Below are 19151 nucleotides of genomic sequence, written 5' to 3' on the forward strand. Positions count from 1 at the left end.
TGTTGACCTACACTGGTGCTCCCTAACCTGTAGCTGATTCAAAATAAGTGTTTCAATAACAGTGGAAGGCAATGTAGAATTTTGGATAAGCACATATCCATGACTAGAATCAGACTGCTTGGGTCTGAATCCCAGCTTTCCCATTTATCAGTTTTGTGACCTTGGACCAGTCACTTAAAATCTATGTCTCAGTTTCATCTGTAAAAAAGGAATAATTAATAATAACTACTCTCATAGGGTTGGTGTGAAGATTAAATACCTTAAAATTTGTAACATGCTTAGAGAAGGGCTTAGTACATAGTAAGTCTCATATAAATGCTAGTTATAACTAGAATACCGACATGCTTTCTAATTGTTTTTGGATTGAAAATTTGTTAATAGGTTAATTGAAGGCAAATTTTTCTTTATTCTTCTTCTTATTTACTTCCAGGTGCCTTAAACACATGATTTCACTCGGAGACACTAGGCAGGTGTCTTGCAGTGCAGTTCCAGAAGCAAATCATCAACCAGTCCTTATGTAGCCTGGGCCTAGAATTCAAAGTACATTCTGGTGGTTAGGAATCAGGGCTTTAAAGTCAGACACAGAGAACTCTTTTGGCTTTTTGTTTACTTTTTATTTTTAAATAATTGTGGACTTACAGAAAAGTTGCAAAAATATAAGATTCACAACTACCCTTTGTCCAACTTACCCTGATGTTAACATCTTTCATAACAATAGTACAATTATTATAGCCAGTTAACAAATGTAGAAACAAGTCTATTAACTAAATTATAAATCTTTTTTTCTTCTTTTGTTTTTTATTTTTTAAATTATGAAAGTATGATAACACATTTACAGGAGACTTGGAAAATACAGAACAAAGTTACATATAGTTCCACTATATATCATAGTTACTTTTATAAGTAGATGAATTAAGATTTTTTAGTTGGAGTTTGAATATCAAGCTCTCAAATATTAATAGAATGGACAGAAAATAGAAGGGATAGTATATCTGAAAAGCACTGTGAACCAATTGAACATAATTAAGTGAATCTTTTTGGGGGGGGACAGAGAAAACCTAGTTTCACAGTCAAGGATTAAACCCATGCCCCCTGCAGTGGAAGTGTGGAGTCTTAACCACTGAACTACCAGGGAAGTCTCTAAACTATAAATCTCATTCAAATTTCAGCAGTTTTCCATCAAAGCCCAGGATCCAACACAAGATTTTATATTGCATTTAATTGTTTTGTCGTCTTAGTATTCTCCAGTCCATAGCAGTTGTTCAGACGTTGCATTTCTATCCTGCTCTTGACACTATAGACGAGTATCGGCTAATTATTGCATAGAATGTCTCACCGTTTGGGTTCATTGGATATTTACTCGTGATTAGATTGAAGCTTGCCCTTTTGGTGGGAGGCCCACAGCAATGATGTGTCCTTGTATCAGGCTTTCCCAGATGGCTCAGCTGGTAAAGAATCCACCTGCAATGCAGGAAACCCTGGTTTGATTCCTGGGCCAGGAAGATCCACTGGAGAAGGGACAGGCTGCCCACTCCAGTATTCTTGGGCTTCCCTTGTGGCTCAGCTGGTAAAGAAGCCGCAATGTGGGAGACCTGGGTTTGATGCCTGGGTTGGGAAGATCCCCTGGAGGAAGGAATGGCTACCCACTCCAGTATTCAGACCTGGAGAATCCCATGGAGTGTATATCTAGTCCATGGGGTTGCAGAAAGTCCAACAGGACTGAGCGACTTACACTTTCACCGCTGTATCATTTGGGGGGAAGAGGAGGTTAATATGTCTTTATTAACGGTGATATTAACTCTGATTGCTTGGTTAAGATTTCTTTACTGCAAAGTTATACACTGTTTTCTAGAATAGAAGACATTGTTAGCAACCTTAGAATAAAGGGGAAAAAATTTTTTTTTGGCATGCCAGAGCTGCTATAACAAACTTTACATTTGCATCCTGCTCTATGAAAGATTTTATACATATTACCCAACATCTCAATGTGCTTTATTATTTGAAGTAAGAGAGACAGAACTACCTTATAATTTGAGTAACAGCTCAAATGAAAAATCATTTTGGTTACTTCTATGCAATGCTCATTTGAACTGGGTCTAAAAGCTTTATCATGGAATAACACACCAATGGAACAAAATTGTAAACTTAACACATATAAAGGAAATTTTGCACTGTAATGAACATGTGAGACAAAGGGAAAAAAAAACAAACAGTGAGGCCTATGTATTAGGTATGTGCCATGTATAGTCATTAAATGTAAGTAAGTCTTTGGGTGGAAAAAATTTAAGCCAGTGAAAGAGTCTGGAAATCCATTTGGAGGAAGAATAATACTGTAAATGCAAAATATCAGAGCTTGGTATTCTAGGCATATGTGGCAATATATAACATAATATACATAATCAAGCCATATCATCTTCACACACAGTATAGTTCATTTTCAGAATTCAAGAGCTAGTCTTCTCAGAAGACAGCAGGAGGCTAAGCTGACATCATTGCATTAGAAAGTGAAAATGTTAGTCTCTCGGTCGTGTCCAACTCTATGAGACCCTATGAACTGTAGCCTGCCAGGCTCCTCTGTCCATGGGATTTCCCAGGCAAGAATACTGGAGTAGGTTGCCATTCCCTTCTCCAGAGGATCTTTCCAATCCAGGGATCTAACCTGGGTCTCCTGAATTGCAAGCAACCTCTTTACCATCTGAGCCACTAGGGAGGCTTCTCTTAAGGAGAACTGTATTACCTTTGCTTTGTCTTCTACCAACAGATTATATGTAGCTTAAGTTAAACATATATTTCATATTAGGAGTAAATAATAAAAAAAAATTGAATTATGGCATTTTAAGCTATTGTTCTCTAGTGAAGACTTAGGAGAGAAAGAAAGAATAAATGTGGGGTGATACTAGCTAACACTTAGGTACTTGCCATATGCTAGGCACATTCACTAACTGCAAGTGTTAATTAATCTAATTTTTATAACAATTCTATAGTATATTTATCACTATCATCACCTCCATTTTACACATGAAGAAACAAGTACAGAGAACCTAGATAACTTGACCAACATCACACAGCTAGTTAAGTGTCAAATTGGGATTTGAACCTTCAAGGTTGCTCTAGGATACTGAAGTTCTCGTCTACCACAAAGCATGGTACCTCAAAAGGCTAATAACCTTTGAGATTCATACAATTTTCTTCTTCTAATACTATGTATCCAATACATGTATTTAAAATATCAGTTCAGTTCAGTCACTCAGTTATGTCCAACTCTTTGCAACCCCGTGGACTGCAGCACACCAGGCTTCCCTGTTCATCACTAATTCCTGGAGCTTGCTCAAACTCATGTCCATCAAGTTGATGATGCCATCCAACCATCTCTTCTTCTGTCAACCCCTTCTCCTCCTGCCTTCAGTCTTTCCCAGCATCAGGGTCTTTTCCAATGAGTCAGTTCTTCACATCAGGTGGCCAAAGTATTGGAGCTTCAGCTTCAGCATCAGTTCTTCCAATGAATATTCAGGACTGACTTCCTATAGGATTGGCTGGTTTGATCTCCTTACAGTCCAAGGACTCTCAAGAGTCTTCTCCAACACCACAGTTCAAAAGCATCAATTCTTCAACATTCAGCTTTCTTTATAGTCCAACTCTCACGTCCATACATGACTACTGGAAAAACCATAGCTTTGACTAGATGGACCTTTGTTGGCAAAGTGATGTCTCTTCTTTTTAATATGCCATCTAGGTTGGTCATAGCTAGTTATATATTTAAAATATACTGTATATAAAATTTTTAATATACCACAAATCAAATTTTATATATATATATATATATATATATATATATATATATATTGTCTCTTCAATATATGACAAATCAGTATTTCTGGCATTTGCCTTTTTCCCCTTTTTACTCCTTTCAACACCACTGCATCTCTATATACTCTAAACCATAGAAATGAGTACTCCACCATATATCCAGGCCTGGCTTGTTTTCTAACTGGCTTATGAATTGGGAAGTTCTATGGAGACAAGGATCAAGTCCTAGATGTACAGCCCATTCCTCGCAGGACACTAGGACAGAATTAATTGTAAGAGCTAATGTTTATGGGTCACCTCATTTGTGTCTGGCAACAGTTTAAGTTTTTCACAGTCATACTCTCATTCCTCAGAACTGCCTCTGAGGCACATGTCATTATTACCCTAATTTCACACGTGGGGAAACTAAAGTTAAGGGACTATTCCCGGGTTAGCCAGCTGCTGCTGCTGCTGCTAAGTCACATCAGTCGTGTCCGACTCTGTGCAACCCCATAGATGTCAGCCCACCAGGCTCCCCCATCCCTGGGATTCTCCAGGCAAGAACACTGGAGTGGGCTGCCATTTCCTTCTCCAGTGCATGAAAGTGGAAAGTGAAAGTGAAGTCATTCAGTCGTGTCCAACTCTTCGAGACCCCATGGACTGCAGCCCACCAGGCTCCTCCATCCATGGGATTTCCCAGGTAAGAGTACCGGAGTGGGCTGCCGTTGCCTTCTCCCCTAGTCAGCCAGCTAGTGAAGGGCAAATCCAAGATTTCAACCAAATCATGTCCAACCCCAGAATTGCTGACTCGACCGTCAGGATATGCCACATGCTGGCTGGTGCTACATACATGGCAGATCCTCAGTAAATGCTTGTTGACTGATTCATTGATTGACGCTTCATTCGTTTATTCTTTTTTCTTGGCTGTGCTGGGTCGTGGTTGCTGCTCTGGCTTTCCTCTGGTTGTGCAGAGTAGAGGCCGCTCCCTAGTTGCAGCGCTCAGGCTTCTCATCGTGGGGGCTTCGCTGGTTGCAGAGCACAGACTCGAGGGTGTGCGCCGTCAGTGGTTGCAGCTCGTGGGCTCGGCTGCAGCACCGTGGCCCCGGGCCCAGAGCGCAGGCTCAATAGATGTGGCGCCTGGACCTAGCTGCTCTGCAGCACGTGGGGTCTTCTCAGACCAGGGATCAAACCCTTGTCTCCTGCTTTGGCCGGTGGACTCTTTACCCCTTTCCCTGGTGGCCTTTTGATGAAGGAGTGAAGATTAAAAAAAACCAGGAAGATGGGGAAAGAGACAGTTAATAACATGGAAGTGGCCAGAAAAATAACTGAGCTGAGAGTTAGTGACCAAGTAGAGATGAATGCGGGGAGTGCAGGGGAGAGGCAAAAAAGACAGTGACTGCCTTGGCTGATGTCTTGGTTGGAAGTCACACTGGCCTCATGCAGAGATTATGCTGCTACATCCATCTGGTGTGACTGGAGACCAGAGATTGCAGTTTCCATCCTGTCTCCCTAAACTCCAGCAAACTTAGATTTTGTTTAATCTTGGAGTTTCAGTTTCATTCACTATGATGGGATAAACTATGCTCTGGGCCTTGGGAAGATAGAAATGAACAAAAGAGATAACAATTTCTATCCTCATGAGGCTTATGTTTTAATTGGAGGGATACAGACATTAAACATAATAAATAATTATATAATAGCATTAAGGTAGCAAAAATTGTAGAGCAGTGTAAGGGAGACTAGGAGGGCTTGGGGCTGGAGGGGGTGTGGTCAGAATAGATTTTACCTATAGGGTGGCATTTGAGCAATTATTTAATAATTTGAGCAATAATTTAAGCAATAATTTGAGCAATTATTTAAAGGAGATGAGGTCAAAAGAAAGAAAATGATAAGAATAGGAAGACCCGTATTACCAGAATAGAGAAGTTAAGAGTGAATGTTTTACAAGAAAATTGCTACTGAGTAGTTGAGTACTTTCATAGAGGAAAAGTGACTTGTAGCTTTCCCCTTCTTCCCTGGAAGGTCTGGGAGATGACAAAGCGTCTACAACTCAATTTTCATTTCAGTTGCTTAAAAATACAATTCCCACCCTAAAGCGGTGGTGGCATACTTTTGAGCCTTCAGCCAGTTTTGTTTGTTTACACATATACTGTTTGTGAATCAGTGCATGAAGTGGCTTGTTCTTATGGCCACGTAACTGTAAACCACAAAACGACAGTGAGAATTACCACAGAACAGCAGAGACATTGCTGTTCGTTAATCTGTACGTTAATCAAATGAGGCACAAAATTGGTAGGTACGTTTTCAAGTATAATCTAAACATTTATCTTTATTATAATATACAAAAAACACTGCTAACACAGTTTCTTAGGCAAGGAATATATAAACTCGAGTGTGTTTCTCAATTTTTATTCTGATAACTATTATTGAGTTCCTACCATGGCAGATATCCAGCAAAGAGTTTGACTGTATGTAAAATTTTGCTTAGTTTATTCACTCATTTCAACAACGATTGAGCCCTCTTTTGTGCCAGGCATCAGTCTAGACACAACAGGGAACAAAACAGAGAAAATCCCTGATCTTATGGAAATGGATATATAACAGACCATGTGGTCATAAATGCTACAGCAAAATCAAACCAGGCTAAAGCGGGTAGAGAATGCTGTTGAGTGGGGGTGGGGGGGCTGCTAAGTTATTATAGGGTGATCAGAGAAGCTCTCTGTAATAGGATGACAGTTGGTTTTCTGGGAAAAAAAATGTTTCTAGGCAGGGGATACAGCAGAAATAAGAACATGTCTAGTATTTGACTCTATAAGTATTATTTTATAGGAACCTGAAGGCTCCAGTATATTATTATTACATACACGTCCATATCACATCAGTAACAAAGGGCAAAGCCAAAAGACGACTCAAGGTCTATTAACCTTAAAATCCATGCCCTATTCTTCCAAAATACCATTTGATTTACTCATCCTACCCCAAAGACTTGCTCTTTAAAAAGACTGGCAGAGCATAAGACTACCAGGAATTAATTGGTGCTGCTCTTATTTCTCTAATTTACTCCAGCCTTAGGCATATTACTGACACTTGCTCTTCTCCAGAGCCTGTAAAATGGGGTTTGGGTTAACAACCCAGAACAACTGTTATGAGAACTAATTAGTTTCTGCTTACAAAATACTTTGAACATTAACAATAAGAGTGTCTTCACTCCAAGTATTACATTTTCCTCCCAGTGGAACTCTAGAAACCTCCATTTCCCCCCCTACCCCAAATTCGACCCCTAGTCCTTCTCAGATTTCCCTCTGTTGAAAAAAAAAATTACCTAGTTATTAATATCAGAAGTCCAAGAGTTAAAGTCATTTTTAACTCCTTTCCATTCACTAACATACATTCCTGAGTCCTATTCATTCTACTTCCAAAATGTATCTTATATCCATCCACATTGCTCCATCTTCAATGCCACCAATCTACTTCAACCCACTATCCTCTCTTGCATGGACCATTGCAATAATTGGCTAGTCGGCCTCCTCTTTTTCCACCTTTTGTTCTTTTCCAATGCATTTGCCACACAAAAGCCAAGAGTGATCTTTGAAAAAGAGAGATCAAAACATATCATTTCCCTACTTAAAACCATTCAGTGACTGCCTATTGCAGACAGGATAATACAGTACAACCTCTACCATGGTGAGGGTGACCAACTCGTCCCCCGTCTTACCCAGGACCTCCCTGATCTAAGCACTGAAAGTCTCACATTCTCAAAAACTCCCCAGTTCTGGACAATGGGGGTGACTGACCGCAGTCAGCGCAGGGAGTGGCCCTCCCTGCCCCGTGGCCCCATCCCACGCGCCGTCCCCTCAGCCACTATACCCTTTGCACGCTGGCCTTTGTCAGGCCCTAGAATGTCACTTTCCATTCTCAAGGCCTAGGTAGTTAGGCCCTCCTTCCCCTTGATCTGGAATGCTCTTCCTGTAGCTGGATTTTTCTCATCCTTGAAAGCTCCAGAAAGGCCGTCCCTGATTCAGGTTACCTCAACAGGTCCTATCTGCTATTGTCTATCATAGCATTCTTTTGCTTCCTTCCTAGAACTTACTTGTCTCGATTCATTTATCATTTTACCTATGTATCGTCCATTTCCTACCATTAGAATGTAAGAGGGCGGGAACCTTGCTGGCAATGTCCCTTTGGTATCCTCCAGCACAGAGCATATGGCAAGTGCTCAGAAAATATTTACTGAACCAGTCTTGAGCCTCACCCCAACCAAACAACTGGTGGACCCGTGCCCTGAAGAGACAGAGATCAAGGTCTTAGAAACAGCAGAAGATCTGGTTGACCTAGCTCCCCACCATTCCCACCCTACTGGTGACAACGACCTGACCTCATAGGAACCTCAAAAAAAATGTTGGTTTCTCTGAAGTCCTAGAGAGGTTAAAGGACTTGCCTGGGGTTACATACTCACTTTGCATTTAGCATCGGGAAAGGTAAAACTGATATTTCCTGCTTCCCTACCAAGTGAATTTAAATTTCAAAGGATCTTAGTGTAGGAAGAAACATCTAGATCCCATTTGCCTTGATCTTTCAAAGAAGATTCTAGTTTGCAAGCTATAACACAGGGAATATAGCCCGTATTCTGTAGTAACAGTAAATGCAATATAACCTTTATTTATTTAATTACTTTTTATTGGAGTATGGTTGCTTTATAGTGTTGTGTTAGTTTGGAATATAACCTTTAAAAGTCGTGAATCACTATACTGTACCTTGTAACTTAAGTAATATTGTAATCAACTATATTTTAATTTAAAAAAATGAAAAAAGACTCTAATCTCTATTTAAAAGATAAGACATCTGGAGCCAAGAAAAATAAACGACTTTTCTAAGGTCACAGGGCTATTGAAAGGCAAGGAAAAACTTCATTATTAGTTGGTTTCTGGTTTTATATATTTTTTTATTCTGGACTTTGTATAATCACGTGATCAAGTATCTTTTCCGCATTGAGTAGGTTAACACATGCTTTAAAAAAGAGAAAACAAAGTGGATGCAAAGATACCTCAGGAATGACAAGTTGGTTTTTTGTGTGTTTTTAGTTGCTAAGTCACATCCGAGTCTTTTGCGACCCTATGGACTGTAGCCCTCCAAGCTTCTTTGTGGGACTTCCCAGGCAAGAGTGCTGGAGTGGGTTGCCATTTCCTTCTCCAGGGGATCTTCCCGACCCAGGGATCGAACCTGCGTCTCCTGCGTTGGCAGGCGGATTCTTTACTCCTGAGCCACCAGGGGAGCGTTGAAACAGATGCAATGCTTTTGTTCCTGATGTATTAATTCATTCAACAATTATCTGAGTCTCTGTTAATTGCCATGAATTGTTCTGCATACTGGATATATGGTAAAGAATAAAACAAAGAAATGCACTCTGCCCTCCTAGAGCTTACATTCTTGTGTGGGCCACAGAATATAACAAAGTGATCAAAGTGCTATCAAGAAAAGTAAAGCAGAGTGACGAGAGAGTGACAGACAAGGAGCACAGCTGCTTTAAAAAAGACGGTCAGGGCAAGACACTTCAGCAAGAGGCCACGGGAGCAGTGATCTGAGTGAATTCAGGGCAGACACTAGAGGAAGAATGTCCCAGGCCAAGGGGAACAGAAGCACAAGGGCCCTGAGGCGTTATAGGGCTTGGCCTGTTCTGGGGAATGCCCAGGGGCCCTGTGGTTGGAGTGGAGGAAGCCGGAAGGAGGAAGAAAGGTCACACAGGGACATGGGACCAGATCCTGGTGGCAACTGCTCTTCCCTTTTAAACTGACACATCTTTATAAAGCAAATATTTGCAAAGCTAGGCCTTGGAGAGGGGGGTTTCACTGAATGTGTTTCAATATTTTAACAAATGCCACAGGATTCGCTTTTCTTCCATTTCTCGTTGTTAGCATGTTAATCTGTTTAAATCCTTTCAGCTCCACTTGTTGGGAAATCAGTCACCTAGTGCTTGGAGCTAAAAGAGGAGACCGATACATCTCCACAGAGCAGATAGGGCCACCCCGACAGCCCAAGGTCTCAGTAGAAAACCTAGCCATTGTTCAGCTAGATAGTTTCACACTGGTTTCTAAAAATAAGCGCCTGAGTCATCCTTTCAGTCAGAGAGAGAACTTTATTCCTTTTACCCTCTTGGCTCCTGGTTGGTTAAGCAGTGGGTGGACAGGTCTGTCTGCCCCCTCACTGTGGGTGGTGTGGCAGTCAGGGAGAGAGGTGAACGGACTGGGAAGTCAGGCCCAAGCCAAATCCTGTTCTCACCACAGTCACTAGATATCTTCATGTTTTGGTCGCACAGCTTGTAGGATCTCAGTTCCCCAACCAGGGTTCTGAATTAATTTCAGGATACTGGGATTGACTGTGTTAAACATGATCAAGGCCATGAATAGTTTCCACATTCATGAGATCATGCAGTTTTCATGTCATGACATCATGATACACAACATAGCATCCATGAGAACATAAACTCTAGACTTGCCGCTAGGCTTCAAGTCTTGTCCCTGCCACTCTCTTTCCATGTGATCTTGGGCAAGTAGTTATTTAACGTCTATGCTTAGTTTTCTCATTTGTAGAGCATCTGCTTCATAGGGTTGTTGTGAGGATTGAATCAAATAGTTATGAAATGTTTCTAATAGGGCCTGCCATTGAGAAGTAGTATACAAGTGCTTGTTAAATGTATTTCCCCCATCAACTTTCAGCAGAGCTGCTCAAAAGTAGCAAAAGGGAGTCACTTAAAGCTTCTCTCCTTCCCCAGCCCAGTCTACCCTCTTATTAGACAGTGGCATGGATTTTTCCAAAACATAACATCCTACAGCATTTAACAGGGAACAAAAAGATGAACAATAACAACTAAGTTTTTCTCCCACCCCCTTGGGCATCCACACACTGGGCTCCCAGAAGTAATCACTGACACTATTCTCTTGTACATCTTCCTCAGACCAACTGTATACTGACAATAGTATGGATATTGCTATGATAATATATCATGTAAACCATTTTCACAGATATGTTTTTAACACAGATGAGGCCGTGGTATTCTGTTCTCTACCTTGCTGTTTATTGGAGATCCTTTCGCATTAGCACATTGAGAACTGCCTCATTCTTTTTGATGGCCATGGAGTATTCCACTGAATGTATATATCATATTTATTTTACCAGTCTCCTACTGATAGATATTTAGTTTTCAAGTTTTTCTATTACAATCAATAATATGATTACCCTTGAACATGTATTGTTTTCCATGTCTGTGAGTATATCTGCAGGATAAATTTCTAGAAGTGGAATTTCTCAGCCAAAAAATAGTGTTGACACCTATTACTAAGTTGTCTTCCAAGGAGGCTGTATCAATTTACACTCTCTCTACCATATAGGAGTGCCTATTTTCCCACCCCTTCACCAAAATTGTTGATTATTTCAAAGTTTTTATCTTTGCTGTAGACTCTAAGTCTGACTTTGACCTTCTGATGTCAATATGGTCATTCATACTTACTAGCAAGAGTGACATTAAAAATAAATGGGAATGCTCTTAGTCATGATTGTACAGAAAAATTGACCTCTGGAAATCAAGATCCTTTAAGGCATGGTTAGTGAAATGTGGCTTCTGTCTCATTCTCTGTAAGAAAGCTGTCAATGCAAGACTGTGAAGATTCACATATAAACAAGAGGGACCCACTGTATATAGCACAGGGAACTGTATTCAATATCTTGTAATAACCTATAATGGAAAAAGAATCTAAAAGAGAAGATAAATAGGGACTTCCTCGGTGGTCCAGTGTCTAAGACACTGTGCTCTTAATGCTGGGGGCCCAAGTTTGATCCCTGGTCAGGGAACTCCTTTCGGTGAACCAAATGCTGTAGCTAACAGTCTGCACGCTGCAACTAAAGATCCTGCATCCCGCATGCCACAATGAAGATTGAAGATTCACTCTGCCGCAACTAAGATTCAGTGCAGCCAAATAAATATTTTTTTAAAGAGAAGATAAATATATCTTCAGATATATTATATATTCAGATATACATATCTGAATCACTTTGGCATACAACATTGTAAACCGACTATATCTCAATAAAATTAAAAAAAAAAAAAAGACTGCAAAGACTTGATGAGGACAGAGATTCCTCTAAAACCAAAACAATCTTCCATAAGCAAATAAGATAACTTCTGCTTTGTCCGTTTAATGTAGATCCCCTAAGGTTTATATGGCATGGGGACATATAAATGGAACAGCACTTGGTAATTTGGAATATGGACTTTGGGCTGTTTTATTCTGAAAATGGGCTCTCAATAGGTATGACAGAGCTCTTTGAACTCAGAAACCAGTGCAGCAAAAACATTAAACTGCAAGCCAATCAACAAGGAAGAGTCAATCAGGAAAATGCTAGAGTCGATGATTATTTCATTTGCGTTCGTCAATATGGCGTATCTGGGACTATTTCTTGCTGAGAAGCAGCAGTCCCTGTGCCTGGGAGCGGCCAGTGCGTGCCAAGGTATTTGGCAAGTGAAAGAAGTTTCCTTCCTGGAGCTAATACTTAAAGCTACTCATTTCTGGTAATATTATACTTTATGGTATTATTCATGTGATAATTAACAGCAGGCAATACCCTAAAAATGATTTTATGTACCAAAATGTGAAAAACTTTGTTTACTTTGGCACCTAGTGGGGGCAGAAGCTGTAAGACCAGATAAAAATCCTTTATCTGGATAAAAACCTTTCTAAAGTAGTAAGGTTTGAATTATAGATACTACATATTGGAATTACATATAGCTGTAGTTTAGATTTTCTTGTACCTTAGCCTTGTTTGGGAAAGCCTTTTCAGTTTTTGAGTATTTGTCTTTGATTTGGGAGTTCATACACAGCCGACCCTTGAACAACACAGTTGTGAACTGTGCAGTCCACCTACAGCAGATTTTTTTCAATAGTAAATATGATGGTAATACACTCATACACAACCATGAGGTTGGCTGAATCTGCAGATGCCAGATTGCACATGTGGAGGAACCACATATAGGGAGAAACCAGGAATCAGGGATCCGGAGGCCCAACTATAAATTATACACATATTTTTCACCTGAATGGAAGTTTGACACTCCTAATCCATGAGTTATTTATAGGTCAACTGAATTTTTTTTGAATCAGTCCAAGTTGGTTGGAAGTTTGGTAAAATTCTAAGTCTCAATGCTTTTTCTTTCTTTTCTAGATAAGATTTTGTTCAGTTTTCACTAAATAACATATAACTCTTCCCTACCTCCCTTATCTTTTCCCCATGACAGTGGCATCCAAACCTGTAAGGACTGATATTATATCATTTAAAGAAAGAATTTGGTCGAAACCAGCCATGCATGTAGTGTTTCCTTGCTCTTCCCTAATTTGTAAGTCAAAAAACAGATGAATGAACTATTTCAATTTGGTCTTGAATATATTTAATGTGCTATTGATGCCAATTGATGCTTTTAAATTGTGGTGCTAGAGAAGACTCTTGAGAGTTCCTTGGACAGCATGGAGATCAAACTAGTCAATCCTAAAGGGAATCAGTTCTGAATATTCATTGGAAGGACTGATGCTGAAGCTGAAGCTTCAATACTTTGGCCACCTGATGGGAAGAGCTGACTCACTGGAAAAGACCCTGATGCTGGGAAAGATTGAGGGCAGGAAGAGAAGGGGGTGACAGAGAATGAGATGGTTGGATGGCATCACTGACTCAATGGACATGAGTTTGAGCAAATTCTGGGAAATAATGAAAGACAGGGAAGCCTAGTGTACTGCCATTTATGGGGTTGCAAAGAGTAGGCCATGACTTAACAACTGGACAACAACATATTTTATAAGAATTCACAGATAGATAAGACAGCGTGTTGGGGTTTGAGAAGCAGTAATGGAGGCCGTGGAGCTTCCCCAATGTTGCGGGGAGTTGATGAGGAAGCGGTTCACCAGTGCCCTGGATTGCTGAGCTCTCGCCGACTGCGTCTCCCTCTAGCGCCAGCGGGGTCATGCTGGCTTCGCGGATGGCGCGCGCCTCTTGGGGGGCCCTGCGCGTCGCCGCGTGGGCACCGGGAGCGCGGCCGGGAAAGGGGCGCGCCCGCGGGGCTCTGCTCCTGCCCGCGCCCTGCTGCCTCGGTTTCCTGGCTGAGCGCTGGTGGCTACGCCCGGCCGCGCTCGGCTTGCGGCTGCTTGGGGCTAGCCCGCGAGCCCACTGCTCGGGCGCGGAGAAGGCAGCCCCCGGGCCCGCGACCGGACAGGAAGCTGCTGTTGAGGCCCGACGCGGCCAGTGGGGCCCGACGAGCGCCTCCAACCTGTATGAAAACCCATGGACAATCCCAAATATGTTGTCAATGACGAGAATTGGCTTGGCCCCAGTTTTGGGCTATTTGATTATTGAAGAAGATTTTAATATTGCATTAGGAGTTTTTGCTTTAGCTGGGCTAACTGACTTGTTGGATGGATTTATTGCTCGAAACTGGGCCAGTCAGAAATCAGCTTTGGGAAGTGCTCTTGATCCACTTGCTGATAAAATACTTATCAGTATCTTATATATTAGCTTGACCTATGCAGATCTTATTCCAGTTCCACTTACTTATATGATAATTTCAAGAGATGTAATGTTGATTGCTGCTGTTTTTTATGTCAGATATCGAACTCTTCCAACACCGCGAACACTTTCTAAGTATTTCAATATCAAAGAGGACACAAACAGATGGAGAAATATACCCTGTTCATGGATTGGAAGAATCAATATTGTCAAAATGGCTATTCTACCCAAAGCAATCTATAGATTCAATGCAACCCCTATCAAGCTACCAACGGTATTTTTCACAGAACTAGACCAAAGAATTTCACAATTTGTATGGAAATACAAAAAACCTCGAATAGCCAAAGTACTCTTGAGAAAGAAGAATGGAACTGGAGGAATCAACCTGCCTGACTTCAGACTCTACTACAAAGCCACAGTCATCAAGACAGTGTGGTACTGGCACAAAGACAGAAATATAGACCAATGGAACAGAATAGAAAGCCCAGAGATAAATCCACGAACCTATGGACACCTTATCTTTGACAAAGGAGGCAAGGATATACAATGGAAAAAAGACAACCTCTTTAACAAGTGGTGCTGGGAAAACTGGTCAACCACTTGCAAAAGAATGAAACTAGAACACTTTCTAACACCATACACAAAAATAAACTCAAAATGGATTAAAGATCTAAATGTAAGACCAGAAACTATAAAACTCCTAGAGGAGAACATAGGCAAAACACTCTCCGACATAAATCACAGCAAGATCCTCTATGACCCACCTCCCAGAATATTGGAAATAAAAGCAAAACTAAACAAATGGGATCTAATGAAACTTAAAAGCTTTTGCACTACAAAGGAAACTATAAGTAAGGTGAAAAGACAGCCCTCAGATTGGGAGAAAATAATAGCAAATGAAGAAACAGACAAAGGATTAATCTCAAAAATATACAAGCAACTCCTGCAGCTCAATTCCAGAAAAATAAATGACCCAATCAAAAAATGGGCCAAAGAACTAAACAGACATTTCTCCAAAGAAGACATACAGATGGCTAACAAACACATGAAAAGGTGCTCAACATCACTCATTATTAGAGAAATGCAAATCAAAACCACAATGAGGTACCATTACACACCAGTCAGGATGGCTGCTATCCAAAAGTCTACAAGCAATAAATGCTGGAGAGGGTGTGGAGAAAAGGGAACCCTCTTACACTGTTGGTGGGAATGCAAACTAGTACAGCCACTATGGAAAACAGTGTGGAGATTCCTTAAAAAACTGGAAATAGAACTGCCATATGACCCAGCAATACCACTTCTGGGCATACACACTGAGGAAACCAGATCTGAAAGAGACACGTGCACCCCAATGTTCATCGCAGCACTGTTTATAATAGCCAGGACATGGAAGCAACCTAGATGCCCATCAGCAGATGAATGGATAAGGAAGCTGTGGTACATATACACCATGGAATTTTACTCAGCCGTCAAAAAGAATTCATTTGAATCAGTCCTAATGAGATGGATGAAACTGGAGCCCCTTATACAGAGTGAAGTAAGCCAGAAAGATAAAGAACATTACAGCATACTAACACATATATATGGAATTTAGAAAGATGGTAACGATAACCCTATATGCAAAACAGAAAAAGAGACAGAGAAATACAGAACAGACTTTTGAACTCTGTGGGAGAAGGTGAGGGTGGGATGTTTCAAAAGAACAGCATGTATACTATCTATGGTGAAACAGATCACCAGCCCAGGTGGGATGCATGAGACAAGTGCTCGGGCCTGGTACACTGGGAAGACCCAGAGGAATCGGGTGGAGAGGGAGGTGGGAGGGGGGATCGGGATGGGAAATAAGTGTAAATCTATGGCTGATTCATATCAATGTATGACAAAACCCACTGAAATGTTGTGAAGTAATTAGCCTCCAACTAATAAAAAAATTTAAAAAAAAATCCACAGACAGATAAAAATGAATAAAGGTGGCTGTGTTTTGGTTAAAAAAAAAAAAAAAAAAGAATTCACAGATATTAAAAAAAATTTTCCATACAGATGTCTTGAAACTCATGGAATTCCTTGCTGACTGGGACTTCAAAATGAGCAACTAGTGAAGTAGTAATACTTAAATCTGCCAGGAGATGTTCCTATAAAGTGTGACATTCTAGGGTCAGTGCTTACTTGGTGTTCAATTCTGAGTTATCAAAATTATATTATCATACCTACTTTAGAAGGTGCCCAGCTTGGTGGGATTCTTGTGCTTTCGGCCCATAGCAGTTTATAAAGTCTACAGAGAAAAAGACAGATACGGTATCTATTACAGACTAAATTGTGTCTCTTCAAGGTTTATATATTAGAGCCTTACTCCCTAATGTGACAGTATTTGGAGATTGGACCTTTAAAGAATTAATTAAGGTTAAATGAGATTACAAGGGTGACCCCAATCCAATGTGGCTACTGTTCTTATGAAAAGGGGGAGAGACACCAGGGATATGCAGACAGACAGAATGCCATGTGGAGACACAGTGAGAAGGTGATAATCTGCCAGCCGGGGCAACCAATCCTGTTGGCACCTTGATCCTGGATTTCCATTCTCCAGAATTCTGTTAAGCAACCCGGATTGCGTAATTTTATAATGGCAGCCCTAGCCAACTAATTCTGTGTGATTTTCAGGGAAAAAAAGAACTTAACTGTAGAATTTGAGTGAGTTTTTGAAGATCTTTCCCATGTGGAAGGATGTAACTCTCTGGAATGAGCTGACTCTTGCTGTCAACTAGACAAATAGAATGAAGCCATGAGCTGCCACTGACTGTGACCCTTGCCAAGGCCTGGTGTGCATCTCTTCCTTGGAGCCTTTTAATCTATTCTGGCCAGAGTTTGTTTGTTATTTGCAACCAAAAAAGAGCCTTAAGTAAAATGGGTCTTCAACTCACGTCTGAAGATTGACTATGTTTCATATATAACTATTATTTTTTAAAATACCTATAGAAGTTGATTAACAAGCTAATCTCAATCTCAGGTTGATAGTAACTGTTTTTTTTTTTTTTTTTTTTTGCAGTTATGGAGTTTTCTCACTCAATAAAAGTCCAAATAAAATAGCAATGTAGTGATGCTAACAAGGAGATTCTGATAAAGAAGCAGGTTGGAAACCACTGATCTAGAGCTTTCTGGCCTCTTTTGTGAGGTAATGGCAATGAAACCTAAAAGGGTGATGGGCATGCATTTAGGGCAGGAAGTCATGATACCCACCCAAAAACTAGTGATCTAACCAGACCGACTGCCCGGCTCAGTGGAAGTTCTGGATGAAGACGCCTGGAAGCACACTTGTACCACTTTACAGCCTCAATCTGACCCTGTCCTTCAGAGAGAGCTCTGAGGGAACATTCAGATAAATCATTGTGGGGTTAGGCAATGTACTTGAAAGGGTCTGTGCTCCAGCTGAACATGTTTTATGAGGCACTGTGTGTTCTGGAAGCTTGCTCCTAGTATACTCTTCCTTTTGAACGCAGCCACAGTGTGTGGTGGGTAAAGGCAGCTGGTACTTTGAAAGCAGATAGACTTCACCTTCCTGTGGAAAAGGACCACTGGGACATTGGCTATGTCCCTTTCACCCTTAACAAAGATAGATACTTTGAAAAAAGGGCAGAAATCCTTCCAGAGTAAAACTTGAGAGTCACTAGTGGTTAGATAGAAAGATATTGACTTTATTGTTGCTCCAGAGACTATAGTTTAAATGATTGTAAGTATTGTGAATCATGGCCAATCCATTTAAAAGGTCTACCATGAACTCTTTGCAAAAAGGAGTCTAAGGAGGGGGCCCTCAGTGGTCCTCATGCAACATGTGGCATATCTAACCAACATATTTATTTAATCAATATAAAGATCACATCTCCTGCTTTAAGATTACTTGAAATTTTAAGATAAATTATGCATAATCATTAAAATGATATAAAATCAATAATAATTTTGGAGTATGGTATTACCAACTACATGCCATCACCCCTTCCCCCACCTGACTCCTACACTGCACTCTTGTTGACCCACATGAGTCAGAGAAGCAAATACCCTCTGAATTTAGGGGCATTACAAACAATCATCATGCATAGCTGTTAATCCTCAATCTCACCAATTTGCTGACTTCTTACATTGGCATGCTCTTAAGGCTTTTCAAGTGTATTTTGAAAATGGACTTCCTTCATCTCTGGTCTTCCTTGCAAAAAAAAATTTTCACCTTGGCCTAATTCTCTGTCACAGTAAATTCCTGTATCCCAAGCTAATCCAGTGGTTCCAACTTTGGAGTTTCAGACATTCTTTTCACTTGGGGAAATATATGTCTTGATCAGAGTAATATTTGAGTTGCCTTCCAAGCTACCATAGAGCCAACAGATGCCCCACACAGGGAGTAGACATGTCCCTCTCCTTGGAACTCTGACTTAACACCAGCAAATAATTCCACAGAACCCATCACTTCTCCTTTTATTCATTGATTTTTATCTGAAATAATGAAAAATGATCAGATTCCCTCCTGAACTACATGAAGCAAGTTTAGGAAATAGAAGTCCAAAACCTATAGTATCACAATCTGGATTGATCAATGTTGGGAACTCCTGGCTAATTAGATTTAATTTTGTTTTGTGATCTGATGTGACCTCTCTCTAAAACACATTTCATTAGTAACAATAAACAATTCATATGTTCAAAGTGTTTCAGAACTGACTTCATAACTACATTCTTTTCATTGTTCCTTGTATCTAGGCAGTTAGTTTCTTTATAAAAATAAAAATAGTTATTTCCATTTCCATTTCCATTAGTGACCACTAAATGTTTAATTTACCAGT

General features: G+C 40.5%; 1 protein-coding gene and 1 long non-coding RNA gene across 2 annotated transcripts; one reads left to right on the forward strand and one right to left on the reverse strand.

The window, feature by feature from the left end:
- Positions 1 to 733: 733 nt before the first annotated feature.
- On the reverse strand, positions 734 to 17104 carry LOC122673430. Its single transcript, XR_006334679.1, has 3 exons — positions 17093 to 17104; positions 1927 to 1929; positions 734 to 947 (listed from the first exon to the last, which is right to left on the reverse strand). It is a non-coding gene; the product is annotated as an uncharacterized LOC122673430 (long non-coding RNA).
- On the forward strand, positions 13668 to 14473 carry LOC122673429 (cardiolipin synthase (CMP-forming)-like). The gene is made up of 2 exons (XM_043871206.1): positions 13668 to 14233; positions 14364 to 14473. The coding sequence occupies exons 1-2, from the start codon at positions 13790 to 13792 to the stop codon at positions 14379 to 14381; spliced, it is 462 nt and encodes a 153-aa protein (XP_043727141.1). The 5' UTR covers positions 13668 to 13789; the 3' UTR covers positions 14382 to 14473.
- Positions 17105 to 19151: the final 2047 nt, after the last annotated feature.

The sequence above is a fragment of the Cervus elaphus genome, chromosome 17 (assembly GCF_910594005.1).
Source record: "Cervus elaphus chromosome 17, mCerEla1.1, whole genome shotgun sequence".
Classification (NCBI taxonomy): Eukaryota; Metazoa; Chordata; class Mammalia; order Artiodactyla; family Cervidae; genus Cervus; species Cervus elaphus.